Raw genomic sequence first — 23137 nt, forward strand, 5'->3', positions numbered from 1 at the left:
CCTCCCACCCACCCTTGCCCCGCCTCCTCCCGGGCGGCGCGTGGCTCATTCCCCCGCCCTTCCTGCCTCGCTCTTTCCTGGCTCCTCCCCCCTCACGCCCCGCCCCCCCACCCCCGCGGGAGGAGGGCGCCAAACTCAAAGCGCAAGATGGCGTCGGAGAGCCTCTTCGGCCAGTTGGTGCCCGTGCAGGTGAAATGCCAGGGCTGTGAGGAGAGGTGAGGCGCCGGCCGGCGCGGCTTTTCTTCCTTCGGGTGAAAGGGAGTCTTTGGGTCTTCGCAGTCGGCTAAAGACTGAAGGAGGGGAAGTTCTTTCTCTTTTTTTTCCCTGCCTTGGGAGTGTGCCCCCCCCCCCGTCCGCCCTCACGTCCTTTACCTCAGGACGGGGACTCGGACGGTTTGCTTTTCCCCCCGACCAGCCCGGAGAACTTCTCACCGGGAGTAGCCCCCGCTTCTTTCATTTCCCCCCTCACACACTTTTTTAAAAAAAAACTTTTGCCCCAAACCTTTCAAAAAAAAAAACAAGAAGCTATAGATTTTTTCCGGAAAACAGGAGCGTTTCTATAACCCCCCCCCTCACGATTTTAAAAAGAAAGAAGAAGAAGAAAAAGCAGCCGACCAACAACGGTCACGAATGAAAAATTGCCTCGCGGGTTTCCTCTCGGGCTGCTTGGCCGCTGGGAGTGATCGATGAGGCTTTTTTAAAACAACTGTTGCAAGCTTGAGGGTGTGTATAGCGTGGTTGTTTGCCGGATTCAATAGGCTGAGGAGGCGATTCTGGAAATGTACACATTGTTCTCTTCAACCGTGTTGAGTTGATGGATACCATGGCTTATTCTTTTCTAACAGGCGCTCCAGTCGCCTATGATCCATGCTGATGTTTTATAATGTATGGATAAACGGCCACATATGTGGTCCGTCTCTTATAATGTATGATAAACGGCCACATATGTGTCTTGTCTCTATGCAGCAGCTAGACATGTTCTTTTAAAGGTATTTTAAAGGTATCTTGGGCTCTTTTCTTTTCCATGGCGGAGCTCCCAAGCTTTTAACAGTTGAATGTGACAGCCAGATATTGAGCAAGAGAGACTCTTAGAGTCAATTGTCATCTATCAATATCTGTCTCTTCCTTGGTTGTTAAGCTTTTTGGAAGGATGTCAGGAAGAAAAGGTGTGTATGGGGGAGGAAAGACTCTAACATCTTCTTGTGGTTGGTTTATTGGATTTATATGCCGCCCTTGCGTACAACATTAAAAAAACCCACATATTACAAAAGTTTTTTAAAAAATTAGATAGAATATCCAAAAAACAAACCCAATTAAGATTCACAATAACATTTTTAAAAATCGATTAAAATTAACAATGATCAATAATTTAGTTTGTTTTGTTCAGGCCGGCTTGCTGGAAAAGCCAACTTTTTAGGGTGCGTCGGAAGGACCGAAGGTCAGGGATTATGCGAAGCTCCGGGGGCAGCTTATTCCAGAGGGAAGATGCTCCCACAGAGAAGGCTCTCCCCCTGGGGGTCGCTAGCCGATACTGTCTGGCCGACGGCACCCTGAAGAGGCCCACTCTGTGGGATCGCACTGGATGGTGGGAGGCTACCAGTGGCAGTAGATGGTCTCGCAGGTATCATGGGCTTAAGCCATGGAGGACTTTAAAGGTCATAATTAGTACCTTGAACAGCACCCGGAAGACAACCGACAGGCAGTGCAGGCTGCCTAAAAGGGGTGCAACATGGGAGCACCTAGGTGCCCCCATGATAACCCGCGCAGCCGCATTCTGGACCCATTGAAGCCTCCGGTGCTTTTCAAGGGCAGCCTCATGTAGAGAGATTTCTCAGTGTGGATTGTTTAGTTTGAACCACTGGATCTGAGTTGCAAAAATCCAGACAACCAATAGAATTTGTATTGCTGTCATCTGCAGTTGTCTGGATTTTTACAGCTCAGATCTGATATTTTTAATTTAGCAAGCTTTCCTTATAGTGTTTAAAGAATAATAAGCATGACTTTCCCACAATTTTAATGCGATTCTGTGAATAACTTTTGGAATCAGATATATTATCAATTAATAATAATTTATTGACGTTCCTGCTTTGGCCCAGAGAGGGTGAACTGGTAGTGGCAGCAGTGGGAGGCTCCGTCCACCCACCCGGATGCTTCTGCACATGCGCAGAAGTGTTGTGTGAGCACGAGTGAACTGATAGCATCGGGATTTGCAACCCACCTCTGACTTATATGCTTGCCTAAGTCTCAATGACTGTGCAGCAGCTCTCAAAAGTCAAGGAAAGAAATTGTAGTGAAATGTACAAAATTTTAAAAAGATAGCAGGCACAATAAAAGGAAGGGTTTTGATGTCTCTTGCCAAAAACTTGGATGAAGAACCGAACCATCTGACTGTCGGGGAGCACAACAATCCTGCAGGTTTGGCACACTCTGGGTTCCTTTGAACAATGTCATGTCTCAGGACCCCAGAAATGATCCTGAGAGATGACATTGTTCAATCAAAGTGTGCTAACCCTGAAGGATTGAGTTAGCTGGGCAAATGTTATGGGAGACAGGTGGTTCCTGGGGTAATTAGGCATTATACTATGTAGGGCTTTATAGGTAACAAAGGTAACCCCTTGAATCACAGCTAGAAACAGACTGGCAACTAGTGCAGCTTGCCAAGCAGAGATTTTACATAGGCATACTGATATATTCTAGACCAGTTGAAGATTCTGGGTGGGTCTTTGAGGGCAGCCCCATGTAGAGTATTTTAGTAGTCAAATTGCGAGGTAACTAGAGTATGAGTGACTGTTGGAAGCATAGCCCCCGATATAGGAAAGAGTTTAACTGGGATACCAGCTGGATGCAGGAGCTGCAAGTCCAGCAAAAACCCCAGATTGTTTATCACCCTTGAAGCGGGAAGGTCTGCCCTTTCAAGATCAAAGGTGGAATATCCCCAGATCTGGACAAATATCCACAGCTACTCAATCGTCATAGGATTAAGTCAGAAGCAGTTCCTCTCCATCCAGATCTATATAACCTCCAGGTGCTGGGATAGAGCTTTGACAGTCTTACTTGGTCGCCCTGGAGTCAAAATGTGATAGTTGGGTATTATCAGCATACTGAGGTTGTTGTATCCCAAACTGGCAGATGACTTCTTCACTCAGTGGTTAAAAAAGAAAGAAGAGAGTAGAATCCTGCAACCCTGGAGAAAGGAAGAGAATCACGATAAAGTGTTCAAAATATAGTTTGGAAGCGTAGTTCTCATCTGTTGCTGTATGCTATATACTCATCTTTGAAGGACTCTGATTATTTATCATGAATAAATAATTTTTCCTACCTTTTCATAAAATAAGTGGTAAATCCAGGCATCCCCACCTTGAATTTGGTGGGAATTTATTGTTATTTCAGATTATGTAGGACTGTGCAGTCTTCTTACATATTCCATTCAGAACTAACTACAACCCCTTGGAAACCATGGTAAAAGGTGCGAGATTGTTGCTCGGAATATTTTGACCATAATTCTCCAGTCTCAACTCTCATTGGGCTTTTGATTTTTTTCTCTAAGGAAAAATTTATTTCCCAACTTCTTGCAAACCTGTTGGTTCTTTAAAGTTTGTCTTCCTTATACATGAATGGTACTATTTTCATGTCATAATATTTGTCTGAATATTGTTATACATTCGAAGTAATGTCTAGTTATTAAGCTGCATTAATAAAACTGATTGGTGTGAGTGGTGATTAATATAGTGATATAGAGAATCATAACTGATTTAGTGAATTATGTAGTTATTCATCTTACTGAACATGATTCTAAATGAATCTTTTTCTTTTAAAAATATACAAAATATGTTGAACTAACAGCAATTAGAACAATATAACAATCAATAAAACTATGATATAATAATAATAGTAATAATAATAATAATAGTAATAATAATGATGAAGATAATAATAACAACAATAACAGTTAAAAATTGACAAAATCACCATCAGTCAAATGCAAAAAGCCGCACTGCTTGGATCCGCACGCATATTACGAAAATACGTTACGACGTCCTAGGCCCCTGGGTGGGGCCCGACTAGTAATCAATGCCAAATCCGGTGAAACAATTGGCCACTGTGATACAATTGTATAATAATAATCAATTCTGTTGTTGCGATAATACAATTGATGATACAATTCTGTTGTTGCGATAATAATAATAAAAACTGCAGGTGATTACACTCATCTAAACAATGCAAATATCTTGTAGAGCCATATTTTAAGGGCTTTCCGGATAGCTAACAGGAAAGATTGACTTTAAGACAATCATGGTATATTGATTTTATGATAGATATAATTCTGTTCAAACTCTCTTAATGGATCACCTTTACTTGAATTAAAATACAACATTTCATTTATCAATTGAAAAATAAATTGCTGTTACTTACATCAATATATTGAATGCACTTCCATGTATTTGCAGACGAATAAAGGTCCGAGTGAGTGTTGAAATGCAATCAACAACAAATCCCATTCATAGAAAGGTTTGTATTTCCCTCATTATGCTTTTTGTTTTCAGTTTTTACAAGAAATGACCCTGCTTAGAATTTTATTTGCTAACTCTAGCCTAGCTTTTGACTTCATGAACAATAGATTTTCTTGATCATTTATCAAAATAAATATTGTGAAAAATAATATGTCACTACAGAACAGCAAAAAACTTATAAACTTGGAAGTAATATTCCATGATAATAACTGTACATTGGCAAAGTTGAGACCAAAGTGGGGCCAACCTAATCAAATAATATATTTCCAAATAACATTTTATTCATTCAGTGTCTTTTCTACGCTTCATTCAATACTCTTGCATAGATTTCCATGTTAATTTGCCCTCTCAATCTTTCACTTGGCTTTCGATCTTTCACTACATCATTATGACTAATTTTTCATATGTATTCCCTTCCCATTTATTTAGTAGTTTTGTATTTTGTAATTGTCTCCTGAGAAAACTACTTTTTTCTTATCTAATAAAAATATACAAAATATGTTGAGCTGGAATATTATAACAGAATAATGGCATTGGAAGGGAACTTGGAGGTCTTTTAGTGTAACTCCCTGATCAAGCTGGAAATCCTATACCAGTGATGGCAAAACTTTTTTGGCTCCCATGCCAAAAGCATAATGTTACGTGCATGACACCCTCCCCCCGTGTGCGCACGATCAGCAACACACATACACACACACACCGCTTTTGCCATGGCTTTTTTCGCCTTCCCCAGGCTCCAGAGCCTTTCTGTGGGAAGCAATGTTCCAGACTTGGAACATTGCTTCTGTTCTGTTTCCAATGACAATTTTTCCACTTCATTGTGATTTATTGTGGATACATAACAAGCTGATAGCTAGCAGAATGTAGTAGCTGAGGCTTGGACTTTCCTGAGAGATACAGATTTAAGTTTCCAATCCACCAAGGATTCACTGATTAATATAGGCCATTCATTCAAATGCTAGTTTTAATTATAAAATTAAATCCCCATTTATTCATCCATAAACTTAGAAAATGGACGAGGCATAAATGGGCTAAGTGAACAATAGAAAAAGTGATAAGCAACATAATACGTGAGGATTCTTCAAAGAATTTATGTTAACTACCACGTAAATTTCCTCTATGGGTTCTTTAGCTGATGGGAATAAATATTTGTTGATAGCCGTCCCACAACCATAGGTTTTGAGGAATGATCCAGATCACAAAGTAGAGGTGAATTTTATTTCCCTTTATTACAGAGGAGGATTTAGTACACAAAAATATTTGCTACTGGGTGTGTGTGTTGTACTTATTTTTATCATTATGCTTAGTTCTCTTAGATTTCTAGATAACTTATTCCTATGTTTTTATATCTATGCCTTATTTCTTATAATTGCACCTGTGTTTTATTACTGTTTGAATATCTTATTTGTTCTGCTATGTCCTATATCTCTTGTTTCCTGCAAACTACTTCTGAAATCTTGCCAAAAAAATTGCAGGGAGCTGTCCAGGCAGTTGCCAGGAGTAAACATTGATTCAAAGGCACACATAAAAAATTCTCTTTCTCTGCCAACTCTCCCTCCTCCTTTTCAAACAGCAAATGTTTTAACCTAGACTCTGTGATGTCCTTAGAGCACTACTGTTTTTGACTTTTCCTGGATCTTTCACTGGAGAATTAGCTACACTGAACTTGGTTGTTTTCTTGCAGAAGTTTCACTACCCAAACTAGGCAATATCATCAGATACAACAAAACAATCAAGCTTAGAGAACACCAAGGACCCCTCATTTCAACCCTTAGCTACAAATATTTCCCTTTATTGAAACAAACTACAGCTATACTGTGGGAACTTCCAGTCTCAATAAGGTGAATATGGTTGTTGGACTGATGTTGCAGCTAGACTTCTCCAGGCCCCCACCATTGGTGTGGCCCTCAAGGCTACTAGCGTCATTTAACCATCTCCCTCTTAACGCTAGTCCTCTTCAAGAATGCTGATGTCAAATTGTTTCTTGGCATTTATATTTCCTGCACTGCTCTTGGCCAGGTTCTTATGGAGCCCTTCTTCTCTTTCAATAGCACCATGAAGATTATCAATGTTTTTGTTTGCCTTTCCAGTTCTAGGCCATATCTCTTTTTACTCGCCTTTCATAATGGCATACTAGTGTAGCTTCCACTCCCAAACATGTTATCTCCAAAAGGGCTTTTTTAATACTGTAGTTGGTAAAAGAGTGGAATCTGGATCCAAAACTCCCAAACCTCATTCTACACCTGCATCCTATCATAAATTTTATTAAAACAATTCAATTAAAACATCCATAAAATTGGAACTTGTAAACATAGCATGTTATTTGCTAACAAAGGATCAAAGCTACAGTATTGATAAGCTTGTTTTCAGATGTAGAATGGGAAAGACCCAACAAAAATGAGCTGGGCCTTGGAAAAAAAGTTGATGGATCAGATAGGAGGCTTCTATCACTTTACCTTCACTTTAAAGACAGATTTGGATCAATTCTGCAGTCAGACCTCTCTTTTGAATTATTTAGGAAGGAGGATTGCTTTTAGACTTTATACTTCTATTGTTTTGCGATGCTCAGAGGATTTGTATGTTGCATAGATGTTTTAAGCATTTTATGAATCGTATGATTTAGTACCATTTGATACTATTGAAATAATTATTCTAGAGAAATACATTTTTTGAAATTCACATTCTCTTCCTTCAGGATTTGGTTGTTCGGCTAACTGAGGATTCAGATCCCTTTTTCCTTTATAATCTTGTTATTTCCGAGGAAGATTTTCAGAGGTAGGTTTTCATGAATGTTCTGATTTTTATAGATTTACTTGTAAGTACACTATCCAGCATTAGTAATAAAAGATATTGGTGTAATAATCTTGCTATAAAAATAACCAAATTAATCTCTATATTGTTAGGATTATGTAAAGTATATAACTCAGTACTTATATGGAAACATCACTGATGTTTGATATGTTTAGTTTTGTTCTTTCTTTGCATGAATTATGAATACTAACCTTAAACCATGGATCTATTTGGGCCAATATTTTTCAAACTAGATAACTTTAAAATGTGTGGATTTCAATTCCTAGAATTTTCCCACCATAGGGATTGGGGAATTCTGGGAATTGAAGTCCATGCATCTTAAATATTGCCAAGTTTCATTGACAAACACTGATTTAGACTGTCAACATTTCGAAGAGAGAGGCACCCTTATTTCAGGATCATGTTTCAGGAGTTACATGAAAACTACTGGGCTAAAAATAAATAATGCTAGAAAGGGAAATGAGTATTACTGTAGTAATAAGTGATTATTTGAAGTGACAGATAAATTGTGGTAGCATTCCAAAAGGTTGTAAGAAAATTGTGATTGGGGGGGGGGCGAACACTTTAGAATTCTTGGATTTTGAAAGAGATGTCTTGAAAATTATCTGATCTTAGCACACATTACATTGATAAATGTAATTTAATTTTTTTTCTTTTTTTCTATGTAGTTTAAAACTTCAGCAAAGTCTTCTGGTAGATTTTTCTGCTTTTCCTCAGAGATTTATAGATCTTCTTCAGCACTGCATCCAAGAACAAGATAAAGAAATCCCAAGGTTAGTAATACAAAAACTGTACTTTATATCATTTTCAAATCAAAGAATATAAATAGCGTTTGTAAATCAATCTCATTTATTTAGAATATCAAGTTCAAGTAAATAAAACTAAAATTAAAAAAGGAGTGACAATAGGATCATTTGCATTTGTTTGCTTCTAAATCCTTTTGATGGCTCAGAGCTGCCCTTATTTATTACTTCTTTAGGGGCTGGATATTAGCACTATGAGGTAGTTTAGGCGGAAAACACAACCAGAAGCAATATCTCTATCTTACAGGTAGTCCTTACTTAACAGTTTGTTCAGCAACTGTTCAAAGTTATAATGGCATGTCATATTATACTTACGCCTGGTCCTCAAAGTTACTTGTAGCCTCCGGTAGTCACATGGTCAGAATTCAGGCACTTGGCATTTATTACTACAGGGTGTGCTTCAACTTACCCCACCTGCCTAACTCCCGTTCATTCTGCCATTTGGCTATCCTGTACTTTATCACTCTGCCCAGTGCTCCACTGCCCCGCCATCCATAGATGACTTTTGACATCTCCCTCCCACTGCGGATAAGTTGTACCTGACCTGGTTCTTCACAAAGCAGCTGCTGGCTGCTGCTAGAGCCGAGGTGGCGCAGTGGTTAAAAGCAGCACTGCAGGCTACTTCAGCTGACTGCAGTTCTGCAGTTCGGCTGTTCAAATCTCACCGGCTCAAGGTTGACTCAGCCTTCCATCCTTCTGAGGTGGGTAAAATGAGGACCCGGATTGTTGTTGGGGGCAATATGCTGACTCTGTAAACCGCTTAGAGAGGGCTGAAAGCCCTATGAAGTGGTATATAAGTCTAACTGCTATTCCTATTGCTATTGGCCTTCTTCCTGAGGCTGCACGTCTCCTTGCTAAGATCTTGCAAGGCATTCCCAAGGCTGCAACTGCCTCATAAAGGGCCAGACTGGCACACCTTGTCGGTAGGAAGAAGGCAATGAAGGTCAGCCGGGGACAGTAGAGCACAGGGCAGAGTAGGTGGCTATCACGGGGGCTTCACACTGCAGAGCTGGGGTGGCTTAGCTAGGTAGCTGGAGCTTTGCAGCAGTGGCTGAGGCTTTGTGCCACAGTGTTGGGTTGGCTGGCCATAGTATGAAGATTGAGGCAGTGTTCCTTGATGGCAGGAGCTTTGCCAATTGCTCCAGGACCGAAGTAGAGGCTTAGGGCAGCAGAGGCAGGGAGAGTCCGCTGAAGGTCACAGGACTCTACCTGAGCCCAGGTGCCACTGCCATTGACTGCAAAGAATGCCATTATGCAGGGCAGCAAAAAATGACAGCTGAGGGTTTGTGCCAAAGGGCAGCTTCACCCTGTGATGTTGGGATGGCAGCAGCTGGGGGGGGGGGGTTGTGGTATAATGCTGGGACAGCTGATCATGGCATGGGGCTTGAAGTGACACGCATTGGTAGTGGTTGAGCTAGTTGAAGGAGAGGCCTGGGGGCAGCTGTTGTATTCTAAAAATCACAAAAAACCATAGTGTTGAGTTTTAGCAGTGCACTGAAAGGGGTTTGAGTCTACGAAAAATATTCATCAGCAAAGATTTCCCGTTGTTCCTTAGGTTATATAAGTAGCTTTGCCTTTTTCGAGAAGGCAGGGTTTTGAGAGGGTAACTTTAAGTATTTTGTTATATGTGATATTTTTTTTCTTTTTAGGTTTTTGCTACAGCTGATTTCTTCAGGATCTAGTTTAGATCACACACCTTCATTTCTAAATGTGGTTGAGACAAATCCATTTAAACATCTTACCCATTTATCACTAAAATTCTTACCAGGAAATGATGCTGAAATCAAGAAATTTTTGGCATCCTGTCTCAAATCTACTAAGGTAAAATGATAGTTTCAGATACATACATACATACATACATACAGATTTTTTTTGGCAATAATTATTTTTGGTCATTAAGAGAAGTAAAAGATGACGTTAAATGGCACATGGCGATTGAATTTAAGACTCACTAATATCCTAGCTTTAACATTCTTTATATTTTTAGAAGTAATTGATAGCAATACAATGAAATCTTAGTTTAATAGACCATTTGAGAGGTAAGGAATGTCTAATTTTTTACTGTCCATTAAATCAAATAAAACAGCTGCAGTGATATGAAAATTTTATCCATTGAATCCAAGGTCCTTTGTTACAGAAGTCTAAATATTTCACCTTTATCTAGTTTAAAATGAATATTCTACAAATATTTAGAAAAAGAACCAAACAGCCTGTGCAACTTCTGTTGCAATATGCTTGCAAATGATGTGCTAAATAAGGCAATCTTATAGTATAAGCCTATGTACATTGGCTGACAAAAGAGTCCTCCAATGTCCAGGATGACATATCTACTACTAATTGCAATTAATCATTTTGTAGACTGAAAATATTGCCTGAGAAATTTTCATTTGTTTATAGGAAGAAAAGTTAATACTGGAACAAAAACTTAGCAGAACAGAGGAGGACCTTACAAGACAGCTGCATTATACACAGCAGGTAAAGAGAACGCTTCAGTATGCCCCAATTTACAGAAAATCAAAATAAATATATTTAGCTATTTTAACTTTGTTTTATCAAGACTATCTAACTATAAAGCTAATGGAACATGTATTACTGAACCTCTGTATAAAAGAGGTGAAAGCCTAATTCATTAGAGGAAACATGTCTTAATATGCTACAATTCTTTTTAAAAAAAGAAAACAATTTAGCTTAATATGGGATTGTGAAGGCATACAGATCAATATTTATATTGTTATATTTTTTTAAAATATACAAATAAGACATTATGAGCGTGGTCCTTTAATAAAACAGTGTTAGAGTTAGATTCTAGCATTATATGAAAGCCTAGTGATTATGCTTTTTTCTCTTAGGCTTTGTCAGAAAAGAGCAGAGAACTAGATAATTTAAGAAGCGAATGGACCTCCAAGATAGCATCATTGAATAGTAAACATACTCAGGAATTGTCAAACGAGAAGGAAAAAACTCTGCAGGTTTGTAAACAATACAGCGTTTAAAAAACAAATGATTCATTTTAAAATCAAGAACTATTAAAACATTTTCTATTTTCATAGGCACAAGCACATTATCAGCAACAGAATGATCAACAGAAAAGAGACTTGGAAAACTCGCATCAGAAAACTGCCCAGCAACTACAGAACAGGCTGAAGGAACTGGAACTTGCTAACAAAGACTTAATGGAAAGGAGATACAAAGGCGATTCAACAGTCAGGGAACTTAAAGCAAAATTATCGAGTGCAGAAGATGTATGTAACACTTGCCAATTTGTGTCTATTTAAAGATTTGATTTTCATGACCTACAATTTCTAATTGTATAGTTTATAAGCAGTTGAAAATACAGCAAATATTCCACTTTATAATAGGTGAATATAATACAGTTATGTGATCTAAACAGTTGTTGCAGCGTATACCTTACTTTTTAAATCAAGTTCAAATCTTTAAAATACTTTAGAATGCTTTGTTTTTCCATTTGATAAGGAATGCCAGAGAATGAAGCAAGAAGTTCTATCCTTACGTCGGGAGAATACTACCTTAGATGCTGAATGCCATGAAAAGGAGAAGCAAGTTAACCAACTGCAAATGCGAGTTGCTGTTTTGGAACAAGAGATGAAAGATAAGGACCAGCTTATTGCCAGGACAAAAGAAGTATTAGAAGCCACACAAGAGCAAAAGGTTCCTAGAATTTTCCCTATAGTATTATTGTAACAAATGTAGTCATTAAAGTTCATTATGATCTAAAATGTTACGTTATGTGTTTGGCTAAGTGCATGCGACTAGGCATGTGCTATCTGATCTGACAATGAAAAGATCCATTGGCGCAGACATGAACATGCAAGTTATACCTGTCAGTACCTGTTTTAAAAAGCTAGATAGCTTCATGATTCCAGGGGAAAGAAACTTGACTAGTCACAGCCATTTTAAAGCAGTTTATCACATTCTGCCTCAACTCAAAACTTCTTTTCCTGGGGTTGTATGGCTATCTTGGGAGCCAAGGAAAAACATAGCTTATTTAAGTAGGCATCTTCTTGATTTCAGCTCTGCAGTGTAGAGCATCTCTGTGTATTACCTATAAGGTTTACATTATATGAAAAGTAGAACCTTTGTGGCATCGTAGTCTGTTTTTTAATTTAAAAATAAAAATGAAAGTAGCTTATTTTAGTGTTAACATAGAACATAATTTTTGACAATCTGAAACTGCTTTGCCAAACTAGTGATATGGTTCACTAGAACTTGGCTGTGTTTAGAAGTTCAAACACATTGCATGCACCATCTTCCTCCCACGCCCCCAAATTATAGATTGTGGAACGCATTGCTGTTTAATAACACATTAAACTTTCAAAGTGTTGCTGGTTTTACAGACCACGTTTTAGGATTTGCAGAACTATCAGCTCCTTGTATAGTTGGAAACCAATCCATGCAGAATTTTGCTTTTTTTATTTGTTGCATAATCTTCCTAACGTTATATTCTCTTTAAAAGGCAAACCTGGAAGAAAATACAGAAAAGAAACAACTTCAGATAGGAAAACTGGAAGCCTCACTGAAAGCTCTGTCAACTGAGTTCCTTAAGGTTTGTTTAAACATAGCATTCTTGCTTATGTTTATGGCTTGGTTTCATTTTATCATTGTTTAGTACATTGTAATTTTGTTTCCAGGCCAATGAGATAATAAAGAAACTGCAAGGAGATGTAAAAACGTTAATGAATAAGCTGAAATTAAAAAACACAGTAACAGTTCAGCAAGAAAAGCTGTTGGCTGAAAAGGAAGAAAAACTACAGAAAGAACAAAAGGAATTACGGGAAGTAGAAAGTTCTCTTCGAGAGAAAGAACAAGAGGTAATTTAAAAGTCTTGCTTCTATATAATAAATGCTTAAACCAGATTTCCTTTCATCAGAATTAATTTCTTTTTTCCTATAAACACTCTTCTCTGGAATGAAATAAAGATTTTCTCAGTTTTAACTCATTTCTTAATCACATTATGTCCTCAAGTTTCTTTGAGAAAAATGGTTTCCTAGCAAAATGATTTACTATTATTAAGGAATTCTCCCCCCTCCCACAAAAAAATTTCTCAACCTTATTTACTGTCCTGGATTTTCCTAGTGGTATCCCATCCAAGAATGAGCAAGACTGGAACCTTGCTTTTCCTTTTTTAGGATCAGATAATGTTAATTAGATGCTTCCAGCTGCTTTGAAATACTCTGAAGTATTTTTATTTTATGGCCTTTAAAACAAACATGCCTATATATTTACCTACCTATTTATTTATTTAGATTTCAATAACAACTTATACAATGATGTTTATTATTTAGGAGAAGTGTCTTCTGAGATTAATTTTGAATATTGTTTTGTTGATATGGATAAAAATATTTCAAATAACTAATAATATGAAAACATTTCAGATATGCAAATTGCAGGAACAATTAGAAGCTACAGTACAAAAGCTGGAAGAAAGCAAACATCTTCTCAAAACAAATGAAAATGGTATGTGATTTTCTTGCATTAACTACTATTTAATTCTTTCAACAGTATATATTTTAATGTATAGAATTTATTAGGAGATATTATCAGGTTTGGGCTAGGCATTTTCTCTGTTATCTATTTGTTTAGGCAACAATTGTGAATGTTGGCTTTAAGATAAAGATGACTAGTTCTTTTTCAAATATTTGGAGGATTTTTGAGGGTAGGGATATTGAAGAATGATTTTGAAGGATGCCATTTTATTTTCCCTCCTAGCACTTTATTTTTTTTTTCTGATTAAAGTTTTTTATTTTTCCATTTTCATAACATAATCACATATATACTGTTACATAACCAACATCATACTGTATTGTTAAATGTTTACATCAATCCATCTTACCAACAACTCCCAAAAACCAATTATTGGCTGTTCTGCTCTCCATACACCATATTTGTACTTCATCCATTACTTTCTTCTCCCTCTCTCCTCCCCCTCCCTACCTCCTTTCCTCCCTCTGTCCTTCTCTTCTCTACTTCCCCTCCTCTCTCCTTCTCCTCCCCCCCCTTACCACTCCTAATTTCTCTCCTCCTCTCCCCCCCCTTTTGCCCTCTCTCCTATCCCTCCCTTCTTCCCTTACCCTTTTCCCCTACTTCCCACTCTTCATCTCATTTGCTTGGTGTATTTCAGCTTCTGAGCAAGCTCCCTTTTATGTTGATGTATTTATAATTCTTTTTCACTATGCATATTTAATTTTTCTCTTTTTTAGTAAAAAAAAAGTGATATAACAGAAAAATATACATATATAGTCATTGTGCTTTTAACGCCTGCCCGCCCGCCCCCAACCTAATTTTGGTCGAGCTGTAGACCTGGTTACAATTCCCAGCTATTATCATCATTATCTTTATATAGTTATACATCCTTACATGCCCCCAATTTGTGATTCTTTTTATCCCAATAGTTTCCCATTGTAGGTATATTTCATATTCCCTCTCCATTTTTCTATACCTTGAATTAGATTACCCTTAGTTATCTCTAGATGACAATCTTCACTGTTCATTACACTTCCCTTAATGTATTATATAAAGTAACAAGCAGTAACTATCTCACTTTGTTCATCATCTTAAAGGTTCTATATATGTCCATGTTACATAGATTTTGCCCCATGCTTAGTTGTCCTTCTAGTGTCATATTGTAGATTGTAGATTGTAGAGTTTATTTGTATGCCGCCCTTTTCCCTGGGGGGACTCAGGGCGGCTCACAACCCAAAAGGGAGGGGGGAAAAGCAAACTTTAGACATATAGAACAATACAAATTTAAAAAACACAACATTCATACCATTCGGGCGGGTTACAGTCTTAGCCCCAGGCCTGACGGGATAGCCAGATTCTGAGGGCTGTGCGGAAGGTCTGGAGGGTGGTGAGGGTACGAATCTCCACGGGGAGATTCACAACTCAATTTGATTATCATGTTAAAAAGGTAAATCACAAACCTCTGCTTTACAAGTTCCCCCCATCAGTTTCATATTTATCCCTATTCCATATATTTTAACTTTTATTAGTTATCTTTCCATTATCATGTACCATCAGATAGCAAATCCATTTTATTATCATATTTCAGAATAAAGTATATTTTCCCATATAGTAGTTTCTAATTATCTGTTTTTTTCCTGGTAAGTCTTTTGTCCCACTTCTGTTCCTGTCTTCTCCCTTTTCTTTATTTTATGATATCGACTCTCTTCAAATTTCCACAGGTGACCAAAGGAATAATTTATATTCCTCTTTGTTGGGGGATAAGCTCCTGCTTCAATTTTCCTTATACCACTAACAGCCTCCAAGATCACTTTGGTCAGCTTTCTTTTCCCTTTTGTAGGACACCTCCCCTTTTCACAATTTTCCCTACACCATTGCTGGAACCAAAGGAGTTTTTTGCCTGCTTTTTTATTTTCTTCTGCTTTTACCCCTTCAATGTCTTGCCCCCCTTTTTCTTTGAGTTCTTCTATAGTTATCTGCTTCTCTGGATTCAAAATTCTAATTAGGCTTGATTTTACTGATTTATGTATTTTCTTTAAAATTCCACATAGTTCTTCAAATTCCCAGTTTTCCATGATGTCCAGTTCCAAAGTTGCAGTTAATTATACAGTTATGCAGTTCTTATTTCAGAGTTCTGTTCCACCTTAGGTTTGTCTGCTTCAATTGCTATGGGGAAAAACGATGGTGGCCATCTTAGTTTTTTGTTCTACCTTAATGTCCAGATCCAAAATTGCAGTTAGTTATACAAATCCCACTTTGAGACTCTGGACCACCTTAAATTCAAACCGGAAGAGAAGCTGGGGCCATCTTACTCTTTTGCCAAGCGAAGAAAAGAAAGGAGAAGAAGAAAGAAAAAAAAAAACCTTTGTATTTCCCAGTTTGGATTCCGTTATTATTCTGTTGTTATTCTTTCCCTTAAGTCTGGTCTCTTGTAGCTGCTCACAATATATCACTTGAAAACAGGCTTTTCAAAGTTCTGATTTATGGCAGTTAGTTAATTAAAACCTCCCCCACAGTCAAAGTTAGGCCATCAGTTATCAGTAAGAAGTGCGTATTTTTTTTTTTTTTTTTTTTTGGAGTTAAGATTTATTAATTGGAAAAAGTTCAAACAGAATAAATCTTTCAAAGTGTTTGGTTTCTTTTTCAAATCCAAAACCAAGTTTAAAATGTATATTTGAGTGGGTTTGTCATTTCTCTGCTTCCTCCTTTGTGTCCAAAAATTGTTTCGAGTAAATAACTTTTTTGGGGGGCTGGTGTTTCAACCCTCCATTTTCCTTTTCTTTCTTTTTGGAAAAGTCCCAATCTGACCATCAATATTATTTATGTTCTCAATATTTCTTTGCCTTTTCCAGGTTTGATTTATGGCTGTGGGTTAGATAAATTATCTTACTGGCCTTTCAACTCTTCCGAACTCTCCTGTTGTTCCTTTTGCTTTGACAAGAAGTTCAGCGTCTTGTCAGTCATTTTTATAGGCTGTCGCCCTGACTCCGATTCAAAAGACAAATCCGACCTGCAAGGGTATTGTTTCCTCCCCCTGGGTCTAATGAGACACTGTCCTCTTTGCTCCCGCCTCCAGGGGGGGTTCTGGTCCAAACGCACCTCGAAGTTGGTTTGTCAGGGTTCATTTGAGGCTCTTGAGAGCCCACACACCCCACGTCTGTCCAGCTGAAGAACTTCCTGTCGACTCCCCTCCTGGCACATATTAATATTCATTTCCTTTTTCTGTAGTAATGCAGCCCATGCATTTATTTTGTTTCCCTTGCAATGAATAATTTACAATGATACATAAAAGTTCCATCTTGTTACATAGGATTTATTAGTTCCTAATCATATTAAAACTAAGACTGTAATTCTGTAAATCTTTGTTTGGGAGAGAACCCCTTTAACACTGTCCCAAATATAAATTTAACATTGAAAAAAGAGTAGTCTTATCTAGACACGTTCAGAATTTAATTATGATTTTGTTTTAAAATTATAAATAATTGGAATGAAAAGTGGAATGTGTTGTTTCTTTGCAGTGATCACATGGCTGAATAAACAATTAAATGAAATTCAGCTGACAAGGAAGCAAGAAATGCTAGGAACATCTCCTTCTAGCAACACTGTTTCAAGAACTGGCAGCTCTCCTCATAGTATGGTAATAGTAAAAATCTTGTGTATTCATCTTTGATACCATATTGCTGTCCTTCATAGTTTAATTTCTAAGAAGACAAATTTTAGTGGGAGTGCACACTTTGCATAAATTCTTCAGAAATGGATGGCTCGTGGGGCCTAGTTGGAATCCAGCAATTTCTCTTCTTGCAGATAAAAAATATGAGGCTTGAGATTAGTATATTTCCCTCCATTTGCTTCTTTTGCTATCCTATCAATAGATGGTGAACTTCTATGTAGGGTCAGAGAGGAGAGCAAATGTTTCAGTGTGGGACTCAAACCAAGTCTTGACAGAAGCAGAAGATCTTAGTTTCAAGCAAATTAAGTTTAGACCTAGGCAAAAAACAAGGTGCGATATAAATAGTAGTATATATGAACTTTGACTATGCTTGCCTTAAACAAAGACAACAGGTATGAATCAATTTTATTTATTTTTTTAACAGGTTGATAATAGGATTACGTCTTTAAACTCAGGACTGAACTATCCCATCTCCCCCTTGCTTGCTTTCCAAAGCTTCCCAGAAGCAGCTGCTGCCAAAAATACCAACCAACAAATATCAGGAACAAAGGCAAGGAATTTAAGATGTTTATTTTTTTAATAAAGTTAAAAAGTTACATTGTATCAAGTCATGGCATTTCAATTTTATTGATTTCTGCCCAAAACAAAATCCTTCTCTTCTGGTACTGTGGGTGAATACCATCTGTGGAGAAAAGCATAAGGGATCGGTGATGAAAAAACATTCTAAAGACTCCTTATGTTTGTCATACGGTTCCTTATGTATAGACCTGAATGGCCAGAATAATCCCCCAATCGATATGCATATAGCCAATCTCTCAAAATAATTCAGACCAGCATACAGGAAAAAGGAAGCTACATAAGTCAAAAATAAAATATGATATAATAGATAAAACAAATTCTACCAAAGAATCGAAGTATCTGAAGCAAAAGCCGAGAGTTTAAAACTTTAGAAAAAGTAGGCAGATTGGGGCCATCTGTATTTAATGTAGAATATTATTCCAACTGCTTAAAATATTATTGGCAAAATGATTGTGCAAGAACATAGATCCGTGATGGTGAACCTGTGGCACGGAGAGCCATTTGTCAGGGCACGTGAGGTGTTGACCTGTCAGCTGGTCAGCTTACTTCGGCCTTTTTTTGAGCTCATTTTTTGCCCTCCAGAGGATTCCTTGAAGCCTCTGAAGCGCAAAAACCCGCCCCTACGGGCAAACCAGAAGTTCAAGAAGTGACTTCAGGTTTTGCCCTCCGGAGCCTTCAAAGAAACCTGAAGGCTCCTGAAGGTTCCGGAGGGCTAAAACAGGCCCTACAAGCAAACCGAAAGTCCATTCCTGAATTTCCGGTTTGCCCGTAGGGCCAGTTTTTCGTGCTCCAGAGGCTTCAGGGAAGCTCCTGAAGCCTCCGGGGGGGAGGGGGGGCTGTTTCCACCCTCCCCAGGCTCTTATAAAGTCTCTGGAGCCCGGGAGGGTGAAAAAAACATGCCAAAAATTGGGGGGAGTGCTGGTTGTGCACGCATGCGTGCTGGGGTGGTATGCATAGCATTATGGGTATGGCATGCCCGTGCACAACCTCCCTGCTTTTGGCACACGAGCCAAAAACATTTTGCTATCACTGATATAGATGGTAAAACAAAGTCATTCATTTTTGTAACAGCTAATATTGTCATGCAAAAGACAGGCAGGTTCCATGAGTGAACCATATGGATAGTATTATGGCTGTGATTTATTGTAAAAAAGATGTCAGTGATGATGTCAGACAATTTATTACTACTCTTTGAGAAAGCTAATTTAATTCTGCTTTAAATAAATATATTGACAATCTATACTGTTCAATCATTAAGCATTTCTGTAACAATATGTATAATTTTTCTTACATGCAATATTGTATGACTAAGGCTCTGATACATAAAATGGCAAAAATATAATACTGAAAAAAATCTTTTTCCAGCAGGTTCACTTCAATGTGCAGCTCTCAGAAACGAACAGATGTTTAGATGCCCAGCCAGGGATTCCTGGGCTGATAGGCCATTCAGCAAATAAAGAAAAGTAAGCAGTTGAACAGAGGAAACTGAGGAAAAAACTAGGAGTATTTAAAGGGAAGGTGGAAAGGCCATTTGGACTTGAAGAGGAAGGCAAACTTGGGAATTTGGAGGAAGCAGAACTATCTGGGGTAGAGGCCAAAGGGTTGAATGGATATGTAAAGTGAAAGCAACCAGAGATAATCAGTATTCTAAATGCAAGAAAATAGTTACTTCCTCCTATGGCATTATGTCAGAATTTGTCTTTTCTCCACTCTAAGGTAGTGTGGAAGCCACCAAGGCAAGGATTAAATGCATCAGAGAATTCAGTGTGGAAAGTCTAACAGGAAATGAAATGCAGTTAAAGCAACCCATATTTAAGTATTTAAGTTACTCCTCTAATAAGGAATGAACTATGAAGTGATATCCTGTATATCTGAAAGAAAAATAACTTTAAATTGAGAAAATATTCCCCCCTCCCATAGTACAGAAAAAATCCCATCTTTTTTTTTCTTTTTTAAGAATAACTGGGAGGGGAGAATGCCTTCAGGCAAACAGAATATATCTTGGTGAATTTTAACAGTGATTGAGATTATATAGTACCTACGGTAAAATTTTAGGGGAAAATAGATCAATGGAGAAGCATCTAAAAGCAAAGAACTGGATTTTTCCAGGGAGTAGATCCGTTTTCATTTCCCCAGAGCCTAAGCAGAATGCCATCCCTTAAAGGAACATAGCTCCTAATAGCAAAAATGCCATTCTCTTTCTACTTTGTATGACATCCCAAATGATATTGCTTATGTATGATATGGGCTTTACGAAGGTGAGATAGTCTGTTAGCAGAAAAAGCAGGTTTCCAGAGAAAAACTCTTTTGAGGAATTAATATAACCATTTTAAACTTAAGGAATTAAGTTGAATGTAGGAATTTATGTCCTCAGGATTTTGATTTTGAGATTAGCATTCATGAGCTTGCTGTCTTTTAAACACAGTAATTCATAGGAGATCTGGAATTGTATTTAAAATTCTTGCAGATTTTCATTGGGAAACTTGGGAAACTCCTAAATAGATGAGTGCATACAACAGTAATATTTTCTTTTGACTTAGTGGTGAAAACTTGGGATTGGAAACAAAGTATTTAAAGAAAAGGGAAGATAGCATACCTTTAAGAGGACTCAATCAAAACACAACTCAAAACACAGGTAAACATGTATGCACATATAAATATATGCATATATTTAATTACAATAAAAGAATTTGCTCATAATATCTGAAAATGTAAGTTATTTCAGGATCGATTTTTATCATTGCAGGATATATGAAGTCCTCTGCACCCAAAAAAGCACAGATTCCATGCAAGCCTGCAGCACCTTCTAAAACGTCTGCCTACTTTCCTGGATAGCATGTTGTAACTAAAGGTTTACAATAATTTTGATTTTTTTAAAACAATTATCAGTTACATGCATTTGTTTCCCTTTTGAAGTATCAACATTACATTTTTACTAAATAGATTTCTGGGTACTAAAGTGAACTAGGTCTAGGATGCTTAAACGTATGTTTTTTTTCTACAAAATGAAATTATCTAATGGACAGATGTCTAGATTCTATTTGGTTGTTCTCTAATAGTTCATTTGCATTTTTGCATATACGAGGTATTTGATTTCGGTTTCAGGTATCAAAAATGCACTACCTGATAAGAATGACTTATTGTTGATTCTATGCCAGAGGTTATGGAATGTGGGGCTCAAAAGTGAAGAAATTTTGGAAGGCTTAAGGAGGAATTTACCTGACACAAATAGAATTGTCTGCTGAATTTTGGAGCTTAATTTTTCAGATGATTCTGCAGGGAGTTTTGTTTAAATTCAATGCAATGCATATAGATCTGCCTTATTGTTCTAACTATATAATACTGCAATCTCAGGGAGGGTTGTGGCAGATGGGATAAGGTGTGAGACTCCTGAATCTATATTTGGCAGCCTGAATAAGCATAAGCTTTCATTCTTTCAGCAGTTTTTGATGATTATGTAAAAGAGTGTACAGATTTGTTAAAATTGTGTCTAAGTGGAATTTCCTCCAATTATTTATAGATTTAAAGATTATGTAATGATGCTTCTACATGGCCAAACTACACATTTCCAGCTTGAATAGCAAACTGCCATTCAACGATTGAGGTGTCTTGGCCATAAATAAAAATTATTATATGACCATGTCTGAAAATGAAACAATTTTAAACAAATATTTTCTAGTTTCTAACTATGCTGGTGGAAAAATATCAACTGGCTTAGGCAAGTTCTTTTTATTACCTTCGGAACACATTTGAACCCAGCTTTGCAAATTGATTTTTTGTAATTTTTATGGAACTACCAGTATGAATAACATGATTTAGGAATGCAGTACCAGTGCCCACAAATAAACATTTGTTTTTGGGTTTACAGAATTTTAGAATTCCTGTGTTGTTACTTTGTTAACAATATTGGCACATTTTGTCCAGGGTTTAGAAAACAGTACTTAAAACCATTGTTGGTATATTTTGGGCAATTTTTCCCTCCACTGTAACATAATTTTGTCATCGAGTATAGTTTGCTATCAGAACATAACAGATGCCTTATTTTAATTTTATTTTGCAACATATATTTAAATTGAAATGTTATGTCTACAACTCTTGCATCATACTCACATTAAGCTGTAATCAGATATCAAAGATTAACAGGATGTTATTTTTGTTGCTATTCAGTAGAAACATGAAAACCACTTTGCTTTAAAGAGTTACTTGAGAACTGCTTTGAATGTGAAATGTTTTGTACTTATTCTATTCAAATGTTTTCAACTCTAGATGGTCTGCTCATATAGTTGTAAAATATTTTCATTTGCCAGTTTTCATTTGCCCGGAAATTATGTTTCAATGTTACATAACATCAGACTATAGAATGTGGGGAAAATTTCTGTACAGTGTCTTATATATATCTGCTGTCCAGTTTTATTTACTGTAAAGAGTAATGAGGTTCTCATGTTCTTGCTGTTTTTGACGATATGGGTCCCTGTGGAAAAAGATGTAGAAATATACTAGTGCTGCATGGAAAGATAAAAATCACATCTCTTTCTAGCTGGAGGAGCAATTTCATTTTGCAATGGGACAATGGGGCCTCTAACTGAATCAAAACAACAAAAATTGGCATAGTCCAGCCAGTTTTAAGTTTTATGAAATGCAGAGAAAGTTTTAGCATGCTTTAAGAACCTCATAATTGTAGCTGGAAAATATCTAAAGATAGTCCCATATAATCTCCTTTAATGGGATTTTATTACATTCATACTTATTTCCAAACAGAACTGCTCTGAGTATCTTGTAATTTTTGTCAAATATACATTTAGATAAATCTAACATATAAACTTGGTTAAAGTGTGAATTGAAATCCCTTCCATTGCTTGGGTTTAAAAGATTCAAGATATTTTAAGGATTATGGTTTGGATTTAGTTAGTGGCTTTTTGTTATATACATATATCTGTAATTCTGTATATTGAGTGAAAAATAACAAATCATTTAAATGTCTTATTGCACAATCGTTCTCTGCAGTGTAAAATGTGTATATTTGTCTATAATCAGTGTAGTGTTTATATATAAAAATTTGTTCATTTTAATAAAACTTTTACACAATGGTTTAGTTTCTGTCCAGAGTATAAATCAATCTTAATATGAAAAAGAAACACTTGCTATACAGTTAAGGTTTTAGACAGTGAAGACTAGAGAACAGTCTTTATTTCCCTCCCTTAAAACTTCTGCTTCATATAAGTTTGAGTGGAATCACCATGATAGCTATTAGAACTTAGTCCAAAGTTCTAGTTCTGTGATGG

General features: G+C 37.1%; 1 protein-coding gene across 2 annotated transcripts; it reads left to right on the forward strand.

Annotated features, from left to right (window-relative positions):
• Nucleotides 1–102: 102 nt before the first annotated feature.
• On the forward strand, nt 103–22941 carry SASS6 (SAS-6 centriolar assembly protein). 2 transcript variants are annotated; one of them, XM_087719243.1, is made up of 17 exons: nt 103–215; nt 4449–4509; nt 7207–7286; nt 7991–8095; nt 9775–9946; nt 10523–10600; nt 10975–11094; nt 11176–11367; nt 11600–11794; nt 12600–12689; nt 12775–12954; nt 13519–13600; nt 17125–17243; nt 17701–17826; nt 19221–19318; nt 20396–20490; nt 20602–22941. In XM_087719243.1, exons 1-17 carry the CDS (start codon nt 148–150, stop codon nt 20688–20690), a joined length of 1950 nt encoding a protein of 649 aa, XP_087575369.1. In that variant the 5' UTR covers nt 103–147; the 3' UTR covers nt 20691–22941. The 2 variants fall into 2 exon arrangements, with proteins under 2 accessions (XP_087575369.1, XP_087575370.1); XM_087719244.1 differs by having other exon boundaries at nt 19224–19318.
• The last annotated feature ends 196 nt before the right edge of the window (nt 22942–23137 follow it).

The sequence above is a fragment of the Thamnophis sirtalis genome, unplaced genomic scaffold (assembly GCF_051295495.1).
Source record: "Thamnophis sirtalis isolate CommonGarterSnake01/CBP01778 unplaced genomic scaffold, rThaSir2_p1.2 scaffold_7, whole genome shotgun sequence".
NCBI lineage: Eukaryota > Metazoa > Chordata > Lepidosauria > Squamata > Natricidae > Thamnophis > Thamnophis sirtalis.

What these genes read in the sequence shown, in the direction of transcription:
- SASS6 (XM_087719243.1), top strand. Translation starts at nt 148, where the DNA reads ATGGCGTCGGAGAGCCTCTTCGGCCAGTTGGTGCCCGTGCAGGTGAAA. An exon ending in TCCGAGGAAGATTTTCAGAG is followed by an intron (nt 7,287 to 7,990) that starts GTAGGTTTTCAT and finishes TTTTCTATGTAG; the next exon opens with TTTAAAACTTCAGCAAAGTC. An exon ending in TGTCAACTGAGTTCCTTAAG is followed by an intron (nt 12,690 to 12,774) that starts GTTTGTTTAAAC and finishes TTTTGTTTCCAG; the next exon opens with GCCAATGAGATAATAAAGAA.